This window comes from Pipistrellus kuhlii, unplaced genomic scaffold (assembly GCF_014108245.1).
Source record: "Pipistrellus kuhlii isolate mPipKuh1 unplaced genomic scaffold, mPipKuh1.p scaffold_m20_p_3, whole genome shotgun sequence".
In the NCBI taxonomy this organism is placed as follows: Eukaryota; Metazoa; Chordata; class Mammalia; order Chiroptera; family Vespertilionidae; genus Pipistrellus; species Pipistrellus kuhlii.
The window spans coordinates 19,567,396-19,594,610 of record NW_023425529.1 but is presented as its reverse complement, the minus strand read 5'-3'; the positions used below and the strand labels follow the sequence as shown (position 1 = coordinate 19,594,610).

At 48.1% G+C, this 27,215-nt stretch overlaps 1 protein-coding gene and 1 long non-coding RNA gene across 2 annotated transcripts; both read right to left on the bottom strand.

The window, feature by feature from the left end:
- Window positions 1-26,940, bottom strand: LOC118729394. The gene is made up of 2 exons (XR_004991217.1): window positions 26,584-26,940; window positions 1-576 (listed from the first exon to the last, which is right to left on the bottom strand). It is a non-coding gene; the product is annotated as an uncharacterized LOC118729394 (long non-coding RNA).
- GPRC5A (G protein-coupled receptor class C group 5 member A) lies at window positions 1,701-21,789 on the bottom strand. Its single transcript, XM_036456875.2, has 4 exons — window positions 21,618-21,789; window positions 4,083-5,008; window positions 2,994-3,052; window positions 1,701-2,705 (listed from the first exon to the last, which is right to left on the bottom strand). Exons 2-4 carry the CDS (start codon window positions 4,999-5,001, stop codon window positions 2,613-2,615), a joined length of 1,071 nt encoding a protein of 356 aa, XP_036312768.1. The 5' UTR covers window positions 5,002-5,008; window positions 21,618-21,789; the 3' UTR covers window positions 1,701-2,612.
- Window positions 26,941-27,215: the final 275 nt, after the last annotated feature.

Genomic DNA, 27,215 nt, shown 5'->3' with positions numbered 1-27,215 from the left:
GGTTGCGAACTCCATTTTATTAGCATCCATTTAGTTCAAAGGAGGTGTCATTTTGGTTCCCAGACATCAATCAAACTGGCTTCGCTCAGAGGCCTGGCTAGGCTAAATTTGCACCTTCTATTTCTGCCCAGGTGGAGCCGGGCTGGGGAAACCCGCTTCTCCAGCATCATCACAGTGATTGTCAGAGGCCAAAGCCTCCAGCCTCCAAGATGTTCCTCGTTTAACAACAGAGTTTAATTATGTTCAGGAGGCAAGAGACCTGAAGACAGGTTAACAGCCACGCAGGGGGGAAGGGGGTATGACAAGTGTGGTTGAATGAGGAGGGAGCCTTCCTCTACTGCCTTTTAAGAACAAAAAAATCAGCAAAATGGTGGCCCACTAGTCCAAACGCCAGAGACCACTTTATTTCTTAGAAAAGAAACCAATTTCCACCCTGGCTGGGTGGCTTGGTTGGTTGGAGCGTCATCCAGTAACCCCAAACAGTTGCAGGTTCGATTCCTAGTCAGGGAACATACTTAGTTGTAGGTTCCATCCGATCGGGACACATATGGGAGGCAACCAATCAATGTTTCTCCTCTTCTGTCTGTGTGTGTGTGTGTGTGTGTGTGTGTGTGTCAAATCAATAAAAATATATCCTAGGGTAGGAGTATTTTTAAAAAGAATAGAAAAGAAACCAATTTCTGGCGATGGGTCCCCTTCCATGTCCTTCCCTGTTTTGGAAGAGGTTGACTTGAGTCCTGTGGAGACAGAGGCCTGGAGACTCTTTTCTAACAAGAAAGCAGATCCAGGTGTTCTGTGGCTCTGCCTTTTACTCAGCCCCCTGCGCTTGGCTGACAGGCCAGAGACGGAAGGGAAGACAAGAGGGAAGGAAATGGGTACTTCCTGGGTACCCACCCTGTGGCAGAATAAATGTGAAACTGTATTGCTTTCTCCTCCTGGATTATGCCCTCTGGGGAGAGACTAGAATAATCAGGCTATAAATCATTACTTGTAATTCCCCTTTTCAATGCAAAACTTGGCTAATGTTGTTGGTGCAAAGCCATTGAGAAACCCTCAACCAAATCTTTGTGGAATGCAAATAGCCCTAATTCAGCGTGTCATCCATTCACCAACCTCACCTCACCCCTTTCCACGCTCAGTTTTTCCTTTTGATGAAAAGCAGAGCAGCGGGTTCTTGGGAGGTAACTCCCTAACTCAGCTACACATTTTTAAATGCCATTTGGTGTATGGGATTTTTTTTTTTTTTCCTTCACCAAAGAGCCATTTCCTATTGCCCCGCCCCACAGCGCTGTTTCAGGGATTAAGTAAATCATAATTGTTGTTAGGTACCATGACTTTTCCGAGAGATATTATGAACCAATTCTGTCAAATAAAGGGATATGGATTTATTTCCTCCTACAATTAAACCTTGGGTGAATGGCCAAACTGGCTTTCAGGTCTCCTTCCTGTCTCACCTGGGCTGCCAAACCCCATTCCACTGTTGCCACTCCTCTGCCTTCCTGGAGCCAAACCTCAGGGTTCCGTGATCCCGCTTGGCTTCCCCCCTCACCCTCGCCACTCACCTCAAACATTGGGGAAAACACGCTTGTCTTAGACACATACGGAGAAGAGAAGGAGAGACACACCAAGAAGGGGCAAGCCCACACTCAGAGGAACCGAACCTTGAACTTCAGCTAATGTCCATGACTAATGTCCACCACTCCTACTGCTGCGGCCACCGTGAAAGAGTTGCCACCACATCTTTATTGCATCTTCAGGTAAAGAACGGTGAATAACTTACAATACAAGGCACTCCCCCCTCCACAGACAATGCCTGCTTACCGAGCGCAGGAGGTGAGCACAGTGCAAAATCTAGTTACAGAGGCTGGGATGCGGACAGTGCCAGGAACACGTAGAAAGAACAGTGCACAAATGCTCCTGGCAGAGAAAGGCTGGGCTTGCCCACACTAGTGAGGTCCAGAAGGAAAACTCCCGGTAAAACACGGAGCAGAGAACAGTTGGGGGACTGACAGCAAGTTTGGGAGTGACCTAAGGAGAGAGGGGGGACCGTGACTCGGTGCTGGGGACCCACAGAGGCCTTGTGTTAGCACCATAGAGATGAGTACGTTCAGGGTGACCTTTGGCCTCTCCTACCCAGGCAAGAAGGGAGGGTGCCAGCAAGTTGGCTTCCAGTGTAGATTTAGGCAGGGAGGGGCTGGGAGACAGCCCTTGACTATTTCTGCTCAGATTTGCAGTTCTGCTCTGGGCTGAGCAATCGTTACAAAACCGGCGTGGAGCGTTGGCTTCTGAAGTTGGGTGAGCCGGTACACAGTTAGATGGCCGGGGCTCGAGTCACGTGTGAAGTGACAGGGAATAGTAAGAGAGAAACCCTGAGTTGCCTGAGACTCCCACCTAGAAGAAGCATCCTAACTATGGAGCAAAGGGAAAGCTACGGTGCTGCTAAGAACTGGCGTGTCCTCGCCCCCAGCGCCTCCAGGACAGAAGAATGGCTGCTGAGGCTGGCGGGAGGCCGGGTCTTCCCACCACGTTGTGTATGGTTTCCTTAGAAGACTCGGGATGGAACCCACACCCCTTCAGTCCTGCTGACTCGTCGTGTTCATCCCGCTCTTCAGCTAGCTGCCGTTTTTCCTTCCTTCGTAGTCGTTGTAAGGGCTCACGCGAGTCTGGGCCCGTGGGATGGAGAAATCCTTTTGGGAGTTCCGATTCTGAAAAGGAAGCACCATATGGTTAAGCCCTCTCCCGTTCCCCGGATATTTCAACAGAACTTCAATCTGGGCAGGAGTCTCATTTTCTTCCTTTTCTCCGAAACCCTCCCCCTAAAGACCTCCCTGTGCCCTACCCTCCAGTCGTCTGCCCTAACCCCAAAATGTGGATGAGAGCAAAATAGACATGTCATCTTTTTAAGGTGACAGAATGGTAACACCTTCTATGCCCAAGGGATACGTTCCTGGGTGCTGAGGCTGCTGATGAAAAAGGAGAAAGAGATCACTTGCCTGCAGCTGGAAATGGGTGGTATAAGGGACATAGGTGGTATCACGTAGCTCTTCAAGACCTGAAACAGAGGGAGAGGAGAAATTAAAGCATTAGGGTCCCCTTCCTCAGGCACCCACTCATGCTCACCCCAGTTGAGTCACCTACCAAAGCATGATAGATACCTTATCCATTGAATTTTCTACCTGGTAGGCTTCTGAGTGTCCAGGAGAGGGCACCCCTCAGGGTCTCTATCCCCTCCACCCCCAACCCCCACTACAGGGAGAAGCACCAGAAAGCTTCGCACCTCGGGCTTCAGGAGTGAGCCATTGTAAACAGCAGCTAAGAACCAGGCCTTGGAGGCCCCTCACTCCTCTCCCAAACCCATTCCTCTCCCCTGATTAGGTCCAGAGCTCAATGTCAACCCTAGAGAGCAACACACAGCTCCTGATGGGCAAGGGCCATGTCTCGATATCAGCTGAGCCTCTTTATGTTACGGAAACAACAACAGAACACCTGGCTACTCACACCACCAGGCAAGAGCAAAATCGGTTCATTCTTTCATGTCAAGATAGGATCTCCTCCCTCCCATGGGCCCAGATGCATACAATAAAATGTAGCTCTTCAGGTTAAATTGGAATCCTTAGTAACTCCATGGCGATTTCCACTAGTTTATGACAAAAGGCTTTCTAGCCTCTCTATGCCCTGTGGTCACTGCAAGAAGTCATGGCTTGGCTTTATATGCCCAAATATAGGAAGGTCTCATGTTTCCAAAGGGAAATGTTATCTTTTATAAAAAACACAATCTCACCTACTTATCCCTAAGAATGTTTCGAGTCATTCCTTTTCCATTCCTTTGCTTCATCTTATTTTTATGCAGAGAAACCTACATGGACTGTGTAGAAAATGCTGGATTATAGCTCCAGAGGCAGCTTCTAGATCCACTTGTTAACTAGCTGGACGGTTTTAAGCATGAGCTGAGCCTTGGGGGCCTTATCTGTTCTGTCAGGGGCACTAGCTGGATAAACCTGCATGTTCCTTAGAGTTATAATACCCTATGAATTCTCTCCCATCTCTCTACAGAGGGCTGTCCACCCAGCCCGGCTCTATACCTTGAGTGATTTCCTCTTGACTGTAGGCTCTGTTCTCCACGCCATAGCTCTGCTTCATGAACTGAGGTTTACAAAAAGCATCCTCCACAGGGTAGTCCATGGGGTTCTGTTGCTTGGTGAGCAGCTGAAACTCGGGTGCCACGTAAGCCAACAGGAAGATCCAGCCGTTGGCCACCAGGGCCGCACTGAGGATGGTATCGTCCCACATGGTGTCAGGGGTAGGGTTGATCAGCAAGGTGATCCATGCCACCCAGATGGCCATGGAGAGGAGCGTGGTGAGATAAATGTGGGCTCCATGCCTCTTCCAGCCAGTGAAGGGGCCGCAGAAGGTGAAGCAGGACGTGAGGAAGGTCAGGGCCATCAAGAAGAGGACGAAGATGAGCAGCATGACAAAGTCTTCGTTGCGCCGAGGAGGAGGGAGCTCCGCGAAGATTTCCGTATCGGTCCTGTTCATGGTGAGGACGAGGTACTCGATGGCGATGACGTCCTGCACCAGGCTGACGCCCACCGCCAGGCCCAGCATCACCAGCAGGGAGAGGGGCTTCCAGCCGCGGACCAGCCTCGTCAGGTTGAAAGCATGAACCAGGAGGCAGGAGAAGCAGAGGGAGAAGAGGACGCCGAAGAGGAAGAAGCGTGTGGGCCCCGTGGAGCTGTCCAGCCTGATGATGAAGGCGAAGGTCAGGCCGAAGACCCCCAGCACACCCACAAGGAAGAGGAACTGGACCGGGAGCACCTTCCGCTTGTTGGAGTCCTGCACCTTGCAGATGAGGGCCAGGAGAGCCAGCATGAAGGCCACTGAGGTCACAGCCCCCACGGCAGCCACAGTTTCCAGGACGATGCCCCAAGCTTCGGACGTATCACAAAGCCTTCGGTACTTGAGAGGCAGGTCCTCACGGCAATCACCAGCCGGTGTGGTCATTTTGATCCTGTGTGAAAGCAAACCAGAGGCAGAGGGTGAATGTCCTAACAAACTCAGGCACAGAGGACCAGGAGAGATCCAGAAAAAAAAATGTTGTATGTTCAGCCAAGGTTTTGCCCGTGACCTTACCATATTAGATAAAGCTACTACCTTTTCTCTATGTCCTCGTGGCAAATCCTAAAGGCTGATGAAGGAAAAGAACAAACCCCATATGTGCTTCCCCATAACTGAACTATAATATTAATATCTACCCTGAAGCTAGAGGACCCAGTGCTCTGTAGAGAGGTTTCAGAGTCTCAGTTCAAAAAATATGTCACAGCCAAAACCGGTTTGGCTCAGTGGATAAAGAGTCGGCTTGGGGACTGAAAGGTCCCGGGTTCGATTCTGGTCAAGGACATGTACCTTGGTTGCGGGCATATCCCCAGTAGGAGGTGTGCAAGAGGCAGCTGATCGATGACACTCTCTCATCGATGTTTCTAACTCTCTATCTCTCTCCCTTCCTCTCTGTACAAAATCAATAAAATATATTTTTTTAAAAATATGTCACAAATAACTTCCAATATTCCTGATGCTTTTGCCTAGTGTTTTCTTAGGAATCTGTGAATATGGGAATACCTGTCTCAGACATTATTTGTGAACAACCCATTCAACATGGATAAAAGGAGTTACCTAAATTGTAGATTTCTCTAGATTTCAGAAGCCACTGGATTCTCTTCTTAAACTCTGCTATCACATAGTAGGTGTTTTCCCCTCCTTAGCATTTGTAAGGATGGCTCTACTAATTCCAAAAAGTAATGAAGGAGTCTTCCCTATCATAATGAACTCTTTTTTTGTTTGTTTTATCATTTTTTATTAAAGTATTATATGTGTACATATCTTACCATTGCGCCCCCCACTCCCATATATGCCCTACCCCCCCCCCAAGTTTTGCGTTCATTGGTTATGCTTTTATGCACACATAAAAGTCCTTAGGTTGATCTCTTATCTCTCCCACCTCTCCCTAACCTTCCTGCTGTAATTTGACAGTCTGTTTGTTGCTTTACTGTCTCTGTATCTATCTTTTTGTTCATCAGTTTATAATGTTCTTTATTATCCACAAATGAGTAAGATCATGTGGTGTTTTTCTTTCATTGACTGGCTTATTTCACTCAGCATAATGTTCTCCAATTCCATCCAGGTTATGAACTCTTGATTATATACGCAGTATAACACATACATTCATATATGAATGAATATTGTGTATATATTAAAATATTATATTAGTGGTATGTCATCATAATATAAATAACAAATCATTTCTAGTTTAAATCTATCTTCCTAACTTCTTGTAAAACTGGCCCTCCAAATTTAACTTTGTATTATATAATCATTCATTCAACCAATATTTTTAATATATTTTTATTGATTTTAAAGAGAGAGGAAGGGAGAGGGAGAAAGAGAGAAACATCAATAATGAGAGAGAATCATTGATCGGCTGCCTCCTGCACGCCCCACACTGGGGATGGAGCCCACAACCCAGACACGTGCCCTGACCGGAATCGAACCGTGACCTCCTGGTTCATAGGTCAGTGCTCAACCACTGAGCCACGCCAGCCAGGCTCAGCCAATATCTATTGAATGCCACTCTGGCAATCACTAGTCTAGATACTCAGTGGGAAAGGGGAAAACAGACATGTTCTCTGCCAAAGCAGAAGAAACAGACAGACATAATTTGCCACTACTGCCCAGGCATCCCTGGGCCTTCTCTTACCATGGGTCTGTCACCTGCACTCTACCCCACGGGAACTGCGCTCCTCCCATAGGCAGAGCACAGAGCAAAGCTCGGGCTAGGTTCCACCTCTCCGGGGGGTAGAAGGAGAAACAGGGGAAAAGCAAGGCAGATGAACTTCAGATACAGGCAAGCCCTGAAATGCCAGTACCCAAAGCCTGATATGCTCTGCCTACAAATGTCCACTCCGGGGTGCTATGGGGAAGGGAGGTGTGGAGGGTGCCATAGTTGCGGAAGAGGAGGAACCCTGTCCAATGCGAGGGCAGCACCAACAAGGGAAGGGACCCAGGCAGGCCCTGTGCATTTCGTCTTCGCTCACTTCACCTCTCCTCCTCACTCCCTCTCAGATTAATCATCAGGGCGGTGTCTGGCTGCAAAGGTGCTTCTCTCACCCTCCCTGCCCTTCCCTCTGCTCCTTCCTTGCCCCCCAAAGTAGTGCTGCTTGTTGACAAGTAGTTATTATCATACTACCTGATAATTAATTATGCAGGACTTTGAGCCTGTGGACTCCAAATCTTGACAGAGACTGATAGGGTTTTGCATAGAGGATAGTGTGGCGCTGGACAGGACCCATAAGGCAGAGACCTCCTGCCCCCAACTGGGCCTTGAGGTCCCTCGCTCTGGGACAGCAGTGCAGGAGGAGGAGGTGTCTCAGAGCCTCCTGACACCCACAGACCGGGGTCCGACAAGAGCAATGGGCAGTGGGTGTGGAGTGTGAGAAAACCAGTTTCTCCAATTTCACCTCCACCTCCCTCCCCAACCATGCCAGAAAGATGAGAAACAGTCCCTGAACTGCCTTTAAAACAGTGGTGTGTTTTTTAATACCGTATTTTCTGGCGTATAAGATGACCCCCTAATTTTTACAGTTAAAACATACTAGGTTTAGGCCTATATTTGCTGTATAAGACTACCCCCCACTTCAAAGAAAAAACTTACTTTGCCGTCGAGATCTGCAGGTAATTTTTGTGCAATTTTGGTCTTTTGCCCCCGATTTTCGGTTGACTTTTTTTCGTTTCAAAAGTCGTCTTATATGCCGGAAAATACGGGTATTTGAGTTTTTATTACATTTTCAAGCATATTAAAAAACAAATAGTGTAATGGAGGCCATAGGCTCATCACATAGTTTCAGAACATATCAATGTATTGTCAATCTTGCTTCAATAATCTACATCCCCACCTCACTCACTCTTTAATTACTTTTAAGCAAATCCAAGACATCAGATCCTTTTATCAATAAATACATGCATACATATGTATGACAAAAACTTCTTTTTAACTTAGCCACACTTAAAAATTAACAATCAGTTTTTAAAATATATTTGTATTGATTTCAGAGAGGACAGGAGAGGGAGAGAGAGAAACATCAATAATGAGAATCATAGATCGACTGCCTCACCCTACTGGGAATCAAGCCCAAAACCCGGGCATATGCCCTTGACCAAAATCAAACCCAGGACCCTTCAGTCCCCAGGCCGACGCTCTATCCACTCAGCCAAACCAGTTAGGGCAAAAACAAACTTTTAGTATCAAATATCTACTTAGGGTTTCTACTTGTGTTTCCCAATTCTCTCAAAAATATCTTTTTTAAAAAGCTTTTAGTAAATATTTTATCTGAGTGGCTAATTTTTTAAATTATATTATTCATTTTAGAGAGAGGAAGGGAGAGAGAGAGAGAGATAGAAACATCAATGAGAGAGAAACATGGATTGGCTCCCTCCTCCCTAGTAGGGATCAAGCCCACAACCTGGCCATGAGCCCTGACCGGGAATTGAACCCTGACCTCTTGGTTCATGGCCTGACGCTCAACAACTGAGGCACACACACCAGCTGGGCAGGAGTGACTAATTTTTTGAACTAATATCCTTCTTAATTGACCTCTCCACCCCTTCCCCAGCATGACAGATATTACACAACAGGTCTAAAATGTTCTATGTTTCAATTGAGTCAGAGGGAGAGAAAGCTCGCCAGACGCATTATCAACTAGCCTGTACTGAGGAGGTACCCTACTGCCCCTGGAGAGGCCAGATGAGGGAAAGAGCCCGGAAGCTGGCTGGGAGAGGACAGGTTCTGGGGAACTGTGGAAAGCAGGGGGTGAGAAGAAATGGGGAAGGAATCGGCATTGGGGAATATCAACTGCCAGGAGCTCAAGCAATCGCCCTGGAGAAGAACATAAGAGCTGGAGCAAGAAAGAGAAAACGTAAGGAGTCCAACAGTGATGTGGGCGTCGTTTGTAACCAAAGCGAAGGGCAGAGAGACAAGAAGGGCAGAGAGACCAAGCATGGACTCGCTCCAACAAAGACCACCTGGGGGTGGAGCTTGGGAGTAAGGAAGCCAATGGTAATTGGCTCTTGGACTGCTTTGGAGGGTCTCATGACTCATTCACACCCAGTTTTATACACTTGACTCATTGAACCCTCACAACCACCCTATGATACAGCTCACGTCATTATTATCCCTGTCCCATGAGTGCAGCAACCGAGGCCCACTCTGTTAGCTGACTCGCCCAAGTCACACAGCCAGTAAGTGTAAGGTCCAGGACTCAAACCCGAATTCCAACTTCAATGTCGCACATCTTTTTTTTTTTTCTTTATGAGGTTTTTTATTTACTGATTGATTGATTGATTGATTGATTTTTTACAGAGAGGAAGAGAGAGGGATAGACAGTTAGAAACATCGATGTGAGAGAATCATGGATCAGCTGCCTCTTGCACACCTCCTACTGGGGATGTGCCCGCAACCAAGGTACATGCCCTTGACCGGAATCGAACCTGGGACCTTTCAGTCCGCAGGCCAATGCTCTATCCACTGAGCCAATCCGGTTTTGGCAATGTTGCACATCTTAACACAACACTGTAGAGCCCACTTGTCTGGTTAAGAACTTCAAAGCTAGTAGGGACCCTCCAGTTAGAAATGGGGTGACAGCATCAGTACGGGGTGCTGCTTTAGGCTTTGAGTATGGGTTAAACCACTGAGAGCTCAGCCTACCCTTATGAGTTGCCCCAGCAGTTCAGAGTTACACACACCCTCACAATTCCCACACAGGAAAGAAATGACTATTTGCACCCTGGCTGTGCATCCTCTACTGAAGAAGGCAGGGCACACCGAAACCGGCTTGGATCAGTGGATAGAGCATCCTTGGCCTGCGGACTGAAAGGTCCCAGGTTCAATTCCGGTCAAGAGCATGTACCTTGGTTTTGGGCACACCCCCAGTAGGGGGTGTGCAAGAGGCAGCTGATCGATGATTCTCTCTGATCGATGTTTCTAATTCTCTCTCCCTCTCTCTTTCTCTCTGTAAAAAAAAAAATCAATAAAAATATATTTAAAAAAAAAAAAAAAAAAAAAAAAGGCAGGGCAGGAAGGGAGATCCTGAATTTACAGAGTAGGTGTGGCAGGAGGCATCCCAGGGTCTCCCTGGCTAGACAAACATGAGCAGAGCAAGGACAATGGGCCGGGTACAGAAGGTCACCAGGGAGGAAAGTCCTGGGTGCCTAGGAAAGGACAAATGTAAGGTGGGACCTCGCCCCCGGGTTGACTTTTCTCCCCTAGCATATCGGCTGGTGATGAGGTATGGAGCCCCTGACCTTTCCTCCCTAGAGATAACATTTAGGCCTCAATTGTATTGTAGCTCCAGGTGCAGAAAAGCAGCAAAACCAGACTAGTGACCCCATGCCTGACCTCAGGACCAGCTGCATGGGACAATGGCCCCCTGCTCTGGCGCTGACCAAACAATCAGTGGAGACCACAGCCCTGAAAGGACACCGCTATGGAAAGTTGTTGAGTATTCTATTGAGATTTTACCCCTGGGACATACCCTAAACTCTCCACCCTTAAAGCCTTAAAACCTTAGGGTGGAGGACCCAGAGGGCTCTCCCTCTGGGAGCATGTCTGAGCCTTTCCCTTTCTCTCCACTCCCCACCCCCCACCTCCAGGCGTATTATCACTGGCTTCCTTACTCCCACGCTCCAAGGGTCATCCTTTTGTCTCCAGAACTTGTTCCCTAAGCTCATTTCTTCCAAGAATTAATTTTTCTGCCTCTGTGATTTTATAAATAAATGTTCTCTTACAGTTTGGGTCTTGGCTCTGAATTCTTTCCTAGCCAGAACCTAAGTTCCAAGGTTACTGAACCCAGGTCCAATCTGGCCCCACCGATCAGACACCTGGTGTGTTCCCACCTCCTACAACAGCCCCATTTGTGACCCCAAGGCAGTGACACTAAAAGCCAAGTGAAGATCATACCACTGAGTTGGGAAATGGCCACAGGAACCTCTATTCCACATGAACAGACCCATCACCCACATCCTGGACCTTCCACCTCTTCACTGTCTCTTGACTATGTCACCCACCAACATCTCCACCTGGACCACTCAGAAGCCAGCCTCTGTCTGCAGACTTGCCCGCTTTAAGCCACTCTTTGTGGCCAGGGAAAGAGCCATAGCCTGCACAGCTGGTGGAAGGCTCAGCCCTGCCTGCCTCTCCAGCCTCATGCCTTGTCCCCACATCCTCCTCCATATCCTCACTATGCGAGCTTCTTGTCTCTCCTCCAAACCAGCCCTCTATCTCCCTTCAATCCTGCGGTCCCATCGGATGGGGCATTCTCCTGCTTCCCCTCCCCTTCATTTGACTTAGAGGCCCCTTCTACCAGGTGCTTCCCTTGATGCCCATGCCTACTGAGACATGCACCCTTTGAATTCTCAGGGAGCCTCCGTGTTTCCTACCACAGCGCCTGGCACGCAGCCCTGCCATGCCTGCTGAGAAGTCTGCATCTCCCGCTGGACAATCAGGTCCCTTGGAGCTTTGGTTATTAAACATCTCTCCCCAGCCTCCGGTCTAGTAACTGACGATGGTAAGGGCCCTACCAGGATGGGTGAGCAAGCGCATGGTTAGGAGAAGTGGAGTCCACGGAAAAGGGGTTGTTCATGAGACAAGGTGGGGTGGGCTGTACCTCGCAAGCCCCTGTCTGCTGTCATTAATCCAACCCCCACCACTTGGCTCCCATCCTCCCTCTCACACAGGCAGTCTAAAGTCACACTTAGGACTGAAGTGAGGAGCTCTGGGCCGTGTCTGAAACCCTGCTCCTAAGGGATTCCAGGTGTCTCCTAGGAGACCGTGAATCCTGAAGCTTTCCCAGCAAGCAGAGAGGAATTTACTGGAATCAGTCATGCGTTCCCACCCAATTTCCTGATGACTAAACCCTGAGCTTCGAAGGAGGACGGTGAGGTTTCAGAGGCCTGGGAAATGAGAAATGACTCTGAGTCATAAGGGTGAGACCCCCTTTCGCTTATGACAGCGGCTAACTGTGTTAACTACCTGCTGGCCAACAACCCAGCGACACCCACAGCTGAGACCCTGAAATCACTTAGCAATGCCTTCACCCTTCTGGAATGAGTCAGGCCATTGACCCAAAGGTTAAGAAATAAAGAAAAATGAGGGCGGGGAGGGAGAGTTCAACTGGAGGAGGAAAGGCAGGCAGCGAGGAGAGGCACTTACTGAGCCCAATTCTAAACCCTCCCTTTACTCTGCCCCTTTACAATGTCCCGGAACCTCCATCCCCTCTATAAAATGAGGGCGGGTGCTGAGCCAGGTGGTCTGCTCATGTCCAGCTCCACTGCTCATCCCTCTGGGGAGCTCCTTGTAGACAATTTCCAAGCCTCTTTCTCCCTCCCTCTCATCCTCCTCCTTGCCCCATGCCCGGTCATTAAAAGAATATGTGCCACAAACTCCTAACTCAGACCCAAACCAGGGCTGGAGGCGAGGCTGACGGGTCTGAGTGCAGGAAAAGGGGGATGCCCACCTGCAGGGCAAAGCCACAGGGTCCTGGAGCAGGGCTGACCCTCCACATAGCAGTGACCAACGAGTGTCATTGCCTGGTGTGCAAGGGCAAATGGCAGCATTTGATGGAGTATCTGAGCATGAATTAGCTGTGGCCCTGAAACTTCCCCACAGCTGATCTCATCTTCCTCCTGAGGAGATTCATCTATTTATCTCATCCATCATCTGAACATGAAAAGGACAGAACCTTCCTCTGAGAACTGCCTGGGGAAAATGACATCAACAACTTCTGTGTTTGTTGAAGCTGAGCCATCACAGGCAAATTTGTGATTTTTCTATCATTTTAATTTCCTCTCTGCCCTTGAATTGCCACATTCAATCCATAGTAATAACAATAGTCACAATATAATGATGAATAAAAAGAAGGGTGACTGATCGATGAGAGAGAAACCAAGATGGCAGCATAGGTAACAACCTATGCAGCCTCACACAACCATTTCAAAAAATACAACTAAAATATAAAGTGGACATTATCCAGAACTACAGGAAAAAGAAGGGTGACTACCACCACATGCTGAATCCTCTTGTGAGCCAGGCACAAGGCTTAGCATTTGTATGTTTTATATGTATTCTCTCATGTACATGTCTTATAACTATTATCTCATCTAACATTCCCACAACTCATTTTGTAGGTGAGAAGACTGTGTCTTAGATGAAGTTACATACCCCATGTCACATAGTTAGGAAGAATATGCCTCTATGAGTTTAATCATAATTTAATCTATTTCATCTCTAAGTCAGTTATGACCTCAGAAGCTTTTCTCCCAAACTCCAGCCTCTCTCCATTTAAAACATCTCTGGGAAGTCTCCAAAGCAAACAGTCTTACATTAAGTCAATCTTCCTGTCAATCAACAGACATTTAAGTGCCTACTCATGTCAGGTACTGTGTCCAATGTACAAGTCACTCAGGTGATATGTGTGGCTGCTGCCCTTGGGAAGACCATTAGAGTCACACAGACATACAAACAAGGAGTTTCTGAGCGTGCAGGGAATGCTGAGGGGACATGGAAAACAGTGGCCCAGTCTACCTAATGGGATTTTTTTTTAAAAGCGTTAGCAAGGAAACCAAGGAGCTGAGGCATGAAAGATGGGCAGGAAATGGCGAGAGATTCGAGAGAAAGTAGAAGAGACAGGATTTGGGGAATAAAGGAATCCAGGTTAATTCCCAGATTTCTAGTTTAAGCAACTGAATGGACCTTAGAAATACAAGCTTCTGAGAGGAGATGCCACGTCTAGCTTTGTTGAATCTAAGATGACTATGGGACATGCAGTTGGAGGAATCCAGAAAGAACAAACACAAAGTTATCCCGAGAGTTTACTCTGGGCCACACATGGCCTCATGTAATCCCTAACATCACTCTATTACTATGTCCCCTTTTTACAGTTGAGGAAAATGAGGCACAGAAAAGTTAAATTACTTGCCCAAGATCACATGGCTCTGAAAAGGCCAGACTCAACACCAGGTTGAGCTGACCCCTCTGCACGTGGACATGTGGGTCTGAGGTTCAGGAGAAGTTTGGGCTATACACACAGACTGGGCCCATTAAGAGGCATCTGAAGCATTGAGAGGAGACCGGATTACACAGGATGCACATATAGGGTGAGGGAGAGGGCAGAGGACCAAACCATGGACACACCATCTCATCTAAGCAGTAGTCGGCAAAGGATGTAAAAAAAAAAAAAAAGAAAGAAAAAAAAGAAATTATTAGTCGAAACCGGTTTGGCTTGGTGGATAGAGTGTCATCGGTCTGTGGACTGAAAGGTCCCAGGTTCGATTCTGGTCAAGGGCATGATACATTGGTTGCGAGCACATCCCTGGTAGGGGGTGTGCAGGAGACAGCTGGTCGATGTTTCTCTCTCATCGATGTTTCCAGCTCTCTATCCCTCTCCCTTCCTCTTTGTAAAAAATCAATAAAATATATTTTTTAAAATATATTTTTAAAAAAAGAAAAAGAAATTATTGGAAGTTAGAAAAAGGAATAAGCCCAGGTGGTTTCCCAGAAGCCAAGGAACAGTTTCCAAAAAAATGAAGGGTCAATGGAGTTAAATAATTCAAGGGGAGCAAAGAAAAGAAGGCCTGGAAGAGATCCGTGGATTTAGCGGTTAAAAAGCACATTATCTCCTTTTTGTCTGTTATACTAGATTCAGCCTCCATTTGAGCTTCAAGGCTTTTTTTCTCGCTGGTCCTCCCAGCCACCTCCTCTGCTTTTCCAGCTCCTCTCTGCCCCTCTGTGCAAGGCAAGCAAGGCTTCCAAGAGTATTTTTCTATCTTGTAGGAAACTGGGGCTCATCTAAGATCTTCTTGGAGAACGTCACCCTCTTTGCCTCCCCACACGCGTTATTCTTTTAACCAGAAAGACCTTGCCCCTCCTAGTCACAATCCATTTGCCATATTTCTCCGAAACTTGGCCCAAATCTTAAGGATTTTTTTAAAAATATATTTTATTGATTTTTTTTTTTTTTTTTTTTTTTTTTTACAGAGAGGAAGGGAGAGGGATAGAGAGCTAGAAACATTGATGAGAGAGAAACATCGACCAGCTGCCTCCTGCACACCCCCTACTAGGGATGTGCCCGCAACCAAGGTACATGCCCTTGACCGGAATGGAACCTGGGACCCTTCAGTCCGCAGGCCAATGCTCTATCCCAGTGTTTTTCAACCTTTTTTGGGCAAAGGCACACTTGTTTCATGAAAAAAATCACGAGGCACACCACCATTAGAAAATGTTAAAAAGTTTAACTCTGTGCCTATATTGACTATATATAAAGTAATTCTCTTGAATAGGAATCAAATAAACACAAAGAAAGTATTTTATAATTACTTTATTATGAAATATTAAGTAAACAAAATAGTGAAAAATTATAAAATTCTTGTCTTGTCCGCACCTACGGCACACCAGGCAACATCTCGCGGCACACTAGTGTGCCGTGGAACAGCGGTTGAAAAACGCTGCTCTATCCACTGAGCCAAACCAGATTTGGCGGTTTTTTGGTTTTTTTAAATCGTTAGTCCCATCTCATTTTAAATTTGTAGGTCTCTTCATAGTTTTTATAAGTAACTACTTCTTGGCACTGAAGGTTTTCCATATATATGTTACATATTACACTTTAACATCAGGTAGACTCGCCTATCAGATAACAGGCGTCATAAGGATTAAGGAAATAGCAAACCTTCTGTTTGTTGGTACCCCTTCCCTGTGTGCTCTGCACAGTGGCTGCTGAGCAAATGTTTGGAATAAGACTGCCCGCTGAGTATTTACTCAAAGCAAGTTATTTATTAGCAAGTTTGAGCAATGGGGAGGACAAATTTTTAAGATGAATAGGTGCTGATCCTTGTATTTTTATCTAGGCTACATTCTAAGATAAGGGTGGAGTCTCTCAGAAATTTCTCTGCCCTGGATGAAGGATTAGCTATAATTGGAAAGTGTCTCTAAGGAAATCTCCAGACCCCCTTGTTCTGAGTAGCTGTCCCTATTCTGATGACATAAAAGTGATACGTCATGGCAACAGCTCATGAATAACATCCCTGAATTGAGTTTCTATGCAGTTACTGCAGAGAAAATAAATGATTCTACTTCCATGGGCAGAGCTAAACAAGTGTAACAACGATGTTCATCCCAATTTATTTACTTTCAGGTAGTTCCTGGGGGTATTATCTGCCTCTAGTCTAAACAAACCATATAAACTTTAGATTAATATAAAATAAATTACTGGAATGGAAAATAAAAATACTGAACATTATTTTTTTTTAAACTTAAGAACTTGAGTGAAACTTTCAAATCTTTTAGACCCAGAATTTTAAGAAATGAAACTCCCAGCCCTAGCTGGTTTGGCTCAATGCATAGAGCATCAGCCTGCAGACTGAAGGTCCTGGGTTCAATTCAGGTCAAGGGCACATAACTGGGTTGTGGGCTCAATCCCCAGTAGGGGATGTGCAGGAGGCAGCCAATCAATGATTCTCATCATTGATCTTTCTATCTCTTCTCCCATCTTCTCTGAAATAAGTAAAAAAGAATTTTTATTTTTTTTTAATGAAATGAAACTTCCAAAAAAAAGGGTGGTTAGATAAAGTGAAGTCCTCTACTGGTATAACCTCTCAAAGCTCTCAATGACCAGTTTTAAAATATTCTATTTCAATATATAATGGCAACATATTAATGTTTGATCCAGCAAGCCCCAAATTAAATTTGTCGTCTTTCCTTGCAAGCCTGTATTTCTAAGCTCTGAGAATGGCACTACCATCCATTGAGTGGCTGAGTAGATGTAAAAATACAATATAGACTATCTAATGTAGAAAAGATGGAGAAAACAGAACACATGGCCAAAAATTAGATGACAATAGCAAACAACTATTATTACAATAAATGTAAATGCTAACATTTTTTATTTTAAAGAAAAACAAAAACTAAATTAAACTATTCTATACCTATAAGAACCTTACCTAAAACAACAGGATCTTAAAAGTTGAAAGCCAAAGGAAGGAAAAAATAAAAATGAATGCAAAAAAAAAAAAAAGCACAATTATAATATACTAGAGGCCTGGTGCTTGGAATTCGTGCACTAATAGGGTCCCTAGACCTGTCCGGCAATCAGCAGATTGGGGGCCTCCCCAATGCCAGCCGGGGCCTTCCTACCCACGGCTGCTAACTGCTGGCTGGGGCCTTACTTCCTTCCATGCCGCCCTTTGGTAGTCAGCGCATATCATAGTGAGCGGTCAAACTCCCAGTCAACTCCTGAGGGGACAATTTGCATATTAGCCTTTTATTATATAGGATAACGTTTACTTAGCAGGTATTATGTATCAGGTACAAAGTTAAATAGCTTGCTCAAGGTAAGACAATTAAGAAAGAGTTGAGGTATTAATATCATGCAAAGTGTAGGCAAAAAGGTATTATATTATAATAATCAGGAGACTGCACATTGAAGATAAAATTATCATGAATGTGTATGCACTGAATAACATAGCACTAAAACACATGAAACAAAACTACCAGAAACACAAGAAATCAAAGGAAATACTACCATTATTGGAGACCTTAATATTTTATCAGTCCTCAGCAGATTAAAAAGAAAAAATGAAGAGAAACCAAGATGGCGGCATAGATAAACACCTAAACTGCTGCCTCGCACAATAATTTCAAAACTACAACTAAAAGACTATCACCCAGAACCATGGGAAAGCTGGCTGAGTGGAAGTTCTACAACTAGATGGAAAGAGAAAAGAGCATTGAGACGTGCACAAGTGCTGAAAAGCTGAGGTACAGAGGCACATGAATCAGGCTGGCAGCTGGTGTCTGGGTGTGTTGCTTTCTTCAACCTGAAGGGAGACAAGCTCCAGATTACTCTCAACTCCAGTTTCTGGGGAGACACTGGGGACTCAAATTCCTACGGGGAGAAGCTGGACTGTCTGCCATCGGGTCTGGAAGTGAGGGTGACTTTTTTGCAGAGGTGCACCCAGCAATCATTGTTTACTGCACTGGGGCGCAGGAAGCAGGGACTTGGAAATGCAGAAACACAAAGATGGCTGACTGGAAGCCATCGCTGTTTGCCACACCCTAGCCTAGTGGCGCCCTGAGACCTCACCCCGCACAATCTACAAACCCACCCAAGCTCCACGCAGTGGCTTTTGCATATAAATGCCCTGCCCTATCGAAGCTTAACCTAACAAACTGCAGCTGTGGTCAGACAGTTCCAAAACCTCCAAACCCAACCAAAGAGGAGAAAACTGTAGTTCTCTCTGTAGCTCCTGTTGGGTGGCCTCAGACAAAGCCACCCTACCAACTCAGGGAAGCAGCAAAAATAGGGAGACAAAGAAACAGATCACAAACTAAAGAAATGGAGGAAAACAAACAACTGGATATAGAGTTCAAAACCACAGTTATAAGGTTTTTCAAGAATTTCTTGGAAAAAGCCGATAAATTTAACGTGACCCTCAAGGATATGAGAAAGGACCAACTAGAAATTCAACATACACTGAATGAAATAAAAAAATATTATACAGAGACCCAACAGCAGACTAAAGGATCACAAGAATCAAGTCAAAGATTTGAAATACAAAGAAGCAAAAAACACTCAACCAGAAAAGCAAAAAGAAAAAAAGAATCCAAAAAGTTGAAGATGGTATAAGAAGCCTCTGGGACAACTTGAAGCGTGCCAACATCAGAATTATGGGGGTGCCAGAAGAAGTGAGAGAGCAAGATACTAAAAATCTATTTGAAGAAATAATGACAGAAAACTTCCCCCATCTGGTGAAAGAAATAGACTTACAAGTCCAAGAAGTTCAGAGAATCCCAAACAAAAGGAATCCAAAGAGGACCACACCAAGACTATCATAATTAAAATGCCAAAGGCAAAAGACAAAGAGAGAATATTAAAAGCAGCAAGAGAAAAACAGTTAATTACCTACAAGGGAGCACCCATACAATTGTCAGCTGATTTCTCAACAGAAACTATGCAGGCCAGATGGGAGTGGCAAGAAATATTCAAAGTGATGAATAGCAAGAACCTACCCAGCAAAGTTATCATTCAGAATAGAAGGTAATATAAAGAGCTTCACAGATAAGAAAAAGCTAAAGGAGTTCATCACCACCAAACCAGTATTGTATGAAATGCTGAAAGGTATTCTTTAAGAAGAGGAAGAAGAAAAAAGTAAAGATAAAAATTATGAACAACAAATTCATATCTATCAACAAGTGAATCTAAAAATCAAGTGAATTAAAAATCTGCGGGTGCCCGGCTAGCTCAGTCGGGAGAGCATGAGACTCTGAAAAATCTGAGGAACAGAATAAACTGGTGAATATAATAGAATCAGGGGCATAGAATGGAAGTGGATTGGACTGACAATTCTCAGGGGGAAAAGGGTGTGGGGGGTTCAGGAAGAGATGGGACAAAAATCGTACACCTATGGATGAGGACAGTGGCGGGAGGGAGGGTGTAAGGGCGTGGGGTGGGAACTAGGTGGAGGGAAGCTATGGGTGGGGGGAGAGAAGAAACAATTGTAATAATCTGAACAATAAAGATTTATTAAATTTTAAAAAAGAAAGAAATGAATAATAATATGGTAAATATGTTCTGTGGACACTTTAATCAAAATGTTTTCTATCTTTATATCTTATTAGATCTCCATTATTAATCAAATAATTCAGATCCTCTATATCTAAGATCAGCAAACATTTTCTGTAAAGGGCCAGATAACAAGTAATTTAGGCTCTGCCATCCATACGTTTATAGCTGAAGCAGACATAGATAATGCATAGACAAATGAGCATGGCTGTGTTCCAATAAAACTTTACTTACAAACATGGGCTGAAGGATGTGTTTGGCTATGGACCTAGTTTATCGACCTCTGCTCTATTTGATTGCTTCTATGGAAATGGCCTTGGAACATTTACAAAACACACACACACATACACACACACACACACACACACACACACACACACAAAACAACTATATTTTAGACGACACAAAAAAATCTGAAATCCTAAAATAAGAAATGTACAGACTATATATTCTGACCACAAACCAATAGAAATAGGAATAAAAGTAAAAACAAACAACTCAGAAACTCTACCCTTCAAGAGAAACCACTGTTCAAGTCACTGTTGTTGAAGGTCCTGTTATACCAACACATCATTTCCTGCCCATTTCCTCAACTCAAGCTGCGGGTTTTTAAATAGCAAAGGGCCTGAAGTCCAGCACCCAGAGTGAGAAAAATAAAACCACGCAAGTAAAATTCTTCTTCACGCCCCGTCATCTTCGGTGCCCAATAGAGTGAAATAGGAAGGCAGGCGCAGGCTCCACAGGGAACTGCCAGGGCTTGGGGTCTCAGCCTGGGGAGAAGCTGGGGCCTTCCCGAGACCCCTTAGGGGGAACTCAGGGCCCAGGCCCTTGCCTCCCACAGCTGCACAGCCCTGTAGAATCGGGAGGAGGGAGGAGGCTTCCTGACTCGAGTAGAGAGCATTTCCCGGGAATGTTCTGCACGTTCCCATTTGCTCTTAAAGCACGCACCTCTCCAAACCCTGGAGGAGCACGTCCGTCTCCCAAGTAAAACTCCTGGCCCTTCCTCCCCCTTCATTCCATTCCTCCCCTCTCCTCATAGCAGCCAGCACCGGCCTGGAGTGGAGCTCGGCTTCCCTCCCTACCCCTCTGCATCTGAAGTGGCTCAAGTGTTCCCCCTCAGTAATGAGCCCTCAGCCTCGGGCGATTCAGCCCAACCTGCAGCAGGTGTGGCGTTTCCAAACCCTCGGAGGACAGACTCAGCCCGGAGGGAAGTCAGGAATGTAAAGTCCTTCAGATTCCTTGAACCTGAGCAGTCCTCCCGCTGGGTGCTATAGCCTGTCCTCCCCTCAGGCTGGGGAGGATGCTGTAGGGAGGCCTCAGGGGCATCTTTGGGGCCGTTCCCCAGTCCCTTCTCCTTGTGTGCAGGTGGGCTGTTCCTGAGCCGCAGAGGGAAGGCGGTGGAGCTGAGGGCCCCGCACTCACATCAGGAGGAGGGGTGGCTTCTAGGAACCTACTTCCCCGCACGCAGAAGGGCACGGGCTTGGTGCGGAAGGACAAAGCACTTGGGAACTTTTCAGGAACTGGGTAAAGTGACCATTGTCACCACCTTTCTCCTCCTGCCGCCCTCCCGGTTGCCCACCCCTCTCCGCCCCAGTCCCTGCCCTTCCTCCAAGATCTTTCCCCCTCTTTTCTCTTTCTTCTGCTCCTGGATGCATAGCTGCTCCCCAACCGGGCCGGGATCCCGCCTACTCCGCGTGCGTAAAATGCGCCTGAAACTGCTACCTGATGTGCGTTTCGCTCCCGCCGCTATCTCAGCCTGGGGAGCGCAGAGGAAGACAACTGACGATCAGAGCTGTGCTAAACTAGAGGCATTTCTTTCTAGGGCTTCTTTCCTGCTCACAGCCCGCTACGGACTTTCTCTCTCGCCTCCCACCCTCCCGACCCCGCTCCCCGCCCCCCCCCCCCCAGGATTTCCATCCGGAGGCGGGGCGCGCTCCGGGCCCCGTGCGCCCCCCTTACCCCGATGCCTGGGCTCCGGCGCGTGAACCGGCGCTGCTTCCCGTGCGTCCGAGGCGGCTCCGAGCCCCTTGGCGCTGGCAGCCCACGACAGCGATCCCGCCCTCGAGTCGCCGAGCAGTTATAAAGGCGGCCGCCGCCGGAGGGAGGGAAAGGGGGAAGGAGGGAGGGAGGGAGCGAGCGAGCGGGCGAGGAGGTGAGCGGAGGGACAAGGGGCGGGAGAGGGTCAGGGGGGAAGGACACGCCCATTCCAGTTCCATGGCACTGCACGCTGTTATGAAAATAAAGTCCTTGCGCCAGGGAAGGAGCCCAAAGCGGCCTGACGTCAGCGGCACAGTCACCCTTGAGATGGGGAGGAGGGCGCCCCGGCCCCGCCCCGGCCCGCCGCCGCCGGTGTCCTGGCGCCGCCGAGTCACCGCGAGGGGCCGGCGGGCTGCGCACCCGTCCCGACCACCACCACCTCCATCCGACCGCCAGCCGCGCTCCCCGCCCGGCGCTCCTGCCCCCCGGGGGTGAGGGCTAGCCAGGTGGTGGCACCTGTTTTCATGTCTGGGCCCCACCACCCGTGGGAGGTGGGGGACAGGGAGAGAGACAAACTTAGTGTTAGCTCGAGTAACCAGAACGGAGAGCTGGCCCCCAAGTGGCCCTTCCCTGTCTTTCCAAGACTCTCCTCGCCCGAGCTGGGAAGGATGGGAAGCCAGGAGCAGGAAAGCGGTGCCCCCAACACCCCCACCCCACCCCACTCCTCCCTACCCCTGCCTTCCCCTTGCTCAGGGCCCCCCAGCCCAAGCGAGGCAGAGGCCCAGGAAAACTTACCGGGCGTCCGGAGTTAGCTGGCGGGTCCACAGGTAGGTGGCGACTCCGCTTGTCAGCAGTGTCCTCAGATGAGACCCATTAGTGCTGCCCCGGGGCGGAGAGATCACTATCTCTCAGCTTCCCTAACGTCTCTCTCAGAGCCTCACAGAGCGGCTGGAGGAGAATGGGGATGCCAGATAAAATTATGAAATAAAGGAATTTGCCTCTGGTATCTGGTTCCCCTCCCTCGGGCTGCCCACCCCTCTCCCATTATCAAGCCAATCCTACTGAAACTTGTCTTTGTTTACTTGTCAAACAATCTTTAAGTGGCTGCCCACTCCGTGTCAGGGCTCAGGCGCAGCTCTACCCCGCTGCCTGTGGGGGAGGCCTCTGTGCTATGGAGGTGCCCAGCAGCACACCTGGTAACCCAGCCTGGGTTATGTGCAAATGTAATTAACCAGGGGAGATCCAGGGCTCCCCAACTTTTTCAAAATGTGACTTCTTGGGAGAGAATACCTCCACCTTCGTTAGATTTTTATGTCACTCCCAAGAAACCACAGCCACTGTCATGGAACACTTCTCTTGAGGCCTGCAGCCATGGGTGTGTAAGCCCACCTGCTCCTTTCCCGGACCCCTAGGGGGAAGAGGGGAGGGGAGGGAAGGGGAGGGGAGGGGAGAGGGAGAGAGAGGGGGGGGGAGGGAGAGAGAGAGAGATGGGTGGAAAGGGAAAATAACTGCTTTTTCATGGGTGCCATCTGCCACATCAGGTCTTCTATCTGGACCTCAGTTTCCACCTCTTTTGAAGGAGGAAGTTGAACTAGACCAGCCTTGTCCGATAGATAGGTCATTTGAGCCACAAATGGGAGCCACATCTGTAATGTTACGTTTTCCAGCTGCCACATTAACGGAAGTAAAATAAAAAATAAAAAAATAGGGGAATTCATTTTAATAATATTTTATTTAACCCAGTAGATCCTAAGCATCATCATTTCACCATGTAATCAATCTTTTTAAAAACACTAACGAGCACCAAAACTGGTTTGGCTCAATGGATAGAGCGTCGGTCTGAGGACTGAAAGGTCCCGGGTTCGATTCCAGTCAAGGGCATGTACCTTGGTTGCGGGCACATCCCCCGTGGGGGTGTGCAGAGGAGGCAGCTGTTTCTAGCTCTCTATCCCTCTCCCTTCCTCTCTGTAAAAAAATCAATAAAATCTGTTTTGTTTTGTTTTAAATCCTAATGAGCTATTTTTACATTCTCTCATTTTAAACCATGTCCTCAAACGTCCAGTGTGCATTCTATATTTACAGCACTCGCCTGTGTGGGCTAGCCAGCCGCACTGTGAACACGCAGGAGTCCGGTGTGGCTGGGGGCTCCCATGCGACGGTGCAGGTCTAGAGGTCTCTCGGGGCTCTCCCAGCCTAGGGTCTGAGTCACCATGCCTCGGGTGAGGTTCGTGACATCAAGAAAAATACGTCAAGTCAGAGGAGGGAGTACAAGCAGCAGGAACATGACTTTGCGTATTCCTTCCCCCCCACCCCTCCCCAGGAGAAGAAGCCCAGGACACCTCCCGAGGAAGGATGGGTGTGCGTTGTTTTCCTATTGCTCCTTGTTCTCTGGGTGACGTCTGTGTGGCCTGTCCAGAGCTGTGTGTGTGGGAGAGCTTGTGGGGATGCTAGTTCTGAAGCACTGCCCTCGGTCCCCGGCACCCATTATTCTTCACTTTGCCGTTGATTTTGGATTTCCTGCCTTGTCCTCTTAGCACTGTCTCTTCTACCCTCCTTTTAACCTCTTTTTCTCCTCCCATCCTGTTATCAATACACACCAGCCCAGCACCAAGCCAGGCCTGGGATGAGGCACCTGGAGCACCTCATCTAAGGAAGCTCTGAGCCCTGAGATGGGCTCCTCCTTACACTGTGAGTCCTGCTGTGCTCCCTGCCCCTCTTGCCTAGGCCCAGCCCTGCCCCAGAACCCCCTCAGGGTCCGGCTGGCTGGGAGGTGGGGAGGAGACTGGCAAGGTGGAACAGCTGAGTAATTTTCAGATGCCCCGGAGCGGGACAGGGAGGGGGACAATCGATGGAATGCTGCATTTGCTGGGTCTCTCCTCCTGCTGAAATGGTCTGGAGAACAAGGTTGGGGCCCTTGGAAATCAACGGACGAAAGAGTATAAAAGGAGCCTGGAAACCACGTGCAATTCCAACCAACTCCAGTTATCCTCCTGTGAGTGTCCCCTGGCTTCAAGTAACAGGCGGCATTGTTGCAGGACACAGAAGAGGCGCTCACATGATTGGAAATGAAATGAGGAGGGAGAGCCTCACAATAAGGAGCCGTTTTCCTCCTCAAAGAGAGGCTGGGCGGGGTCTGCCGCGGCCTCCATTAGGCAGCCAGGCCAGCTAGCAAGGGGTCACTTTCCAGGAGGACGGGCCCGGCTCAGCCTCAGTCTGGGAGCCCGAGAACTGGGTCCCTGCGGACACCTCTTACAGACCCTACCAACCAACACCAAAATGCCCGCCACACTTGGCTGCAGGAATGAACCAGGACTTGGGCAGCTCTCCCACTGTCCTTTACCAGCTTTACCTCAGTATTCGGGGCTGGAGAACCTCAGGCCAGGGGCTCCCCCTTTCTCTCCCTCCCTTCTTCACTAGCAAGACCCCCTCCCTGACCTCAATTAAATCTCATTTAAAAGCCACCTGAGACACAGGAGAAAAGCCCGAGGGACTTTTATTTCTTCCTCAGGTCTCTTCCCACCAGGTTCCTGCTCACTGTGGCTTTTCCATTCAGCAGCTTAACCCCTGCAGGAAGCGTTTGCGAGCCAACTGGGCACCCAGCATTGCAGGGAGTTGACTACGAGGATGAGAAAGATACTAGTCAGCCTGTCACCTGGGCACAAAGGCCACCGTCAGCTCTCCCCATGGCGTTCAGGTGGCTCTCACCCTGGGTCAGAGGCCTAAAGGATCAGGAAGGGTTTTTCAGATGGAGAGGAAAGAGAGGTGAGGAAGGCGGGGTGGGGCACTCCAGGCAGAGAGGACAGAGTTTGCAAAGGCATGTGAGCACCAAGTGCGGGCGGGACACACACACACACACACACACACACACACACACACACACAGATTGAACGTGGAGCCCCAGACTCCCCTTGGAAGCAGGAGGGCATGGAAGCACGAAGCCGATGCGGCCCTAAACTAAGGTGACCAGACGTCCCGATTTTTAACAATTTGTCCCGCGGGGTTTTTAAAAAGTCCCCATTTTGGAACGCTGCGGGAGGCGGGACACATTGTTAAAAATCGGGACTGTCCCGCCAAAAGCGGGACGTCTGGTCACCTTACCCTAAACCCAACGACCGGTGTCCTTATACAAAGAGGACACAAAGAGATACACAGTCACAGGAGACAGAGACACCGAGAAGAGGCCATGGAGAGACAGACAGAGATTGGAGCTGTGCTGTCACAAACCGAGGATGGATGGCAGTCACCAGAAGGCAAGGGAGAGGAGAGGAGAGGGACAGTGTCCCCCTCAAAGCTCCGGAGAGAGCCAGCCCTGCAGGCACCTCCTCCATTTCAGGCCTCCAGCCTCCAGAGCCGTTGTTTAAGAGAACAAACTCCTGATTGTTTAAGCCTCCCAGTGTACGATCCTTTGTTAGAAAACCAGTACACCTCTGAAGTGCATGTGGTTCTCCATACACCAGGGGGTCGCATGAAACACTAAGGAGAGCCAGCCCAGCACAGCAGCAGTCTCTGGGGCTTGTGCTTGGAGTGGCCTTGGTTTCGTCTTCCCACCTCGGCCATGTCGAAGGGAGAGGGGTGGAGTGTGCAAAGGGTAAACATGTGTGGTGCACGGGAGAGGACACTTGAAGCCCCGGAATGCAGTCTGCAGGGAACCAGAGCCTGCGGTCGGCACCCAGGCCAACCCCCAGCTCTGCCGTCTCGGGGCCTCTTGTTATCAAAGCTGAGAAAAATGTCGTGGCTACAGCCTTCGCTGGGATTGACTTTAAGATTGTGCTCATCGCATACTCAGCGGCTCAATTCAGAGGAAAGCTATGAGCTGAAGTGTCCCGCTGAAACCAGAGAAGTGCCACGGGTAACCTCAAGGCTGGGTTAGAGGCCCATTAAGTGCCCAGACTGGTTCTGCGATGTGAAACCCAAGCGTCTGGAGCCCAGTGGACCTGTCCTGACCTACCTCTCTCTCTCTCTCTCTCTCTCTCTCTCTCTCTCTCTCTCTCTCTCTCTCTCTCTCTGTTTCTGGCTGTGCTCAGCCTAGGACAGGGCGCTAGTAGCCAGGGCGATTTGTATTGGAATGAACTTGAACGATTAAAACCTTGGAGTTAGAAAGAGCTGGCCTGAATCCTACTAACAACTCCAGAGTCTATTTCCTCATCCGCACATTTCATTCACAGTGTTGTCAGGAGCATCAAATAGAAAGACATGGAGCACATGGAGCATACAGTGATACCCATTCACTTGCTCCTGGATTTCAGACCCTGACGGCAGGAAGGCAGGTCCTGGAGGCTGGACACGAAAGACAATCAAGACAGGGAAGCCAGCACAAATGCCTTTTAGCTCTTCCCTTTGCCACTTCCAGTTATCCAAATGTCTATATACTTTACATTTTTTTGTCAGGTGGGGTTTATCCTCACCTGAGGATATTTTTCCATTGCTTTTCAGAGAGAGTAGAAGGAAGAGATGGAGGGAGAAAGAAACATCAATGTGAGAGAGAAACAATCAAACAGTTGCCCCACTGGGGATTGAACCCACAACCTGGGTATGTGCCCTGACCAGGAATGACCCTTTGGTGCTTTTTAAGGGGTAGGG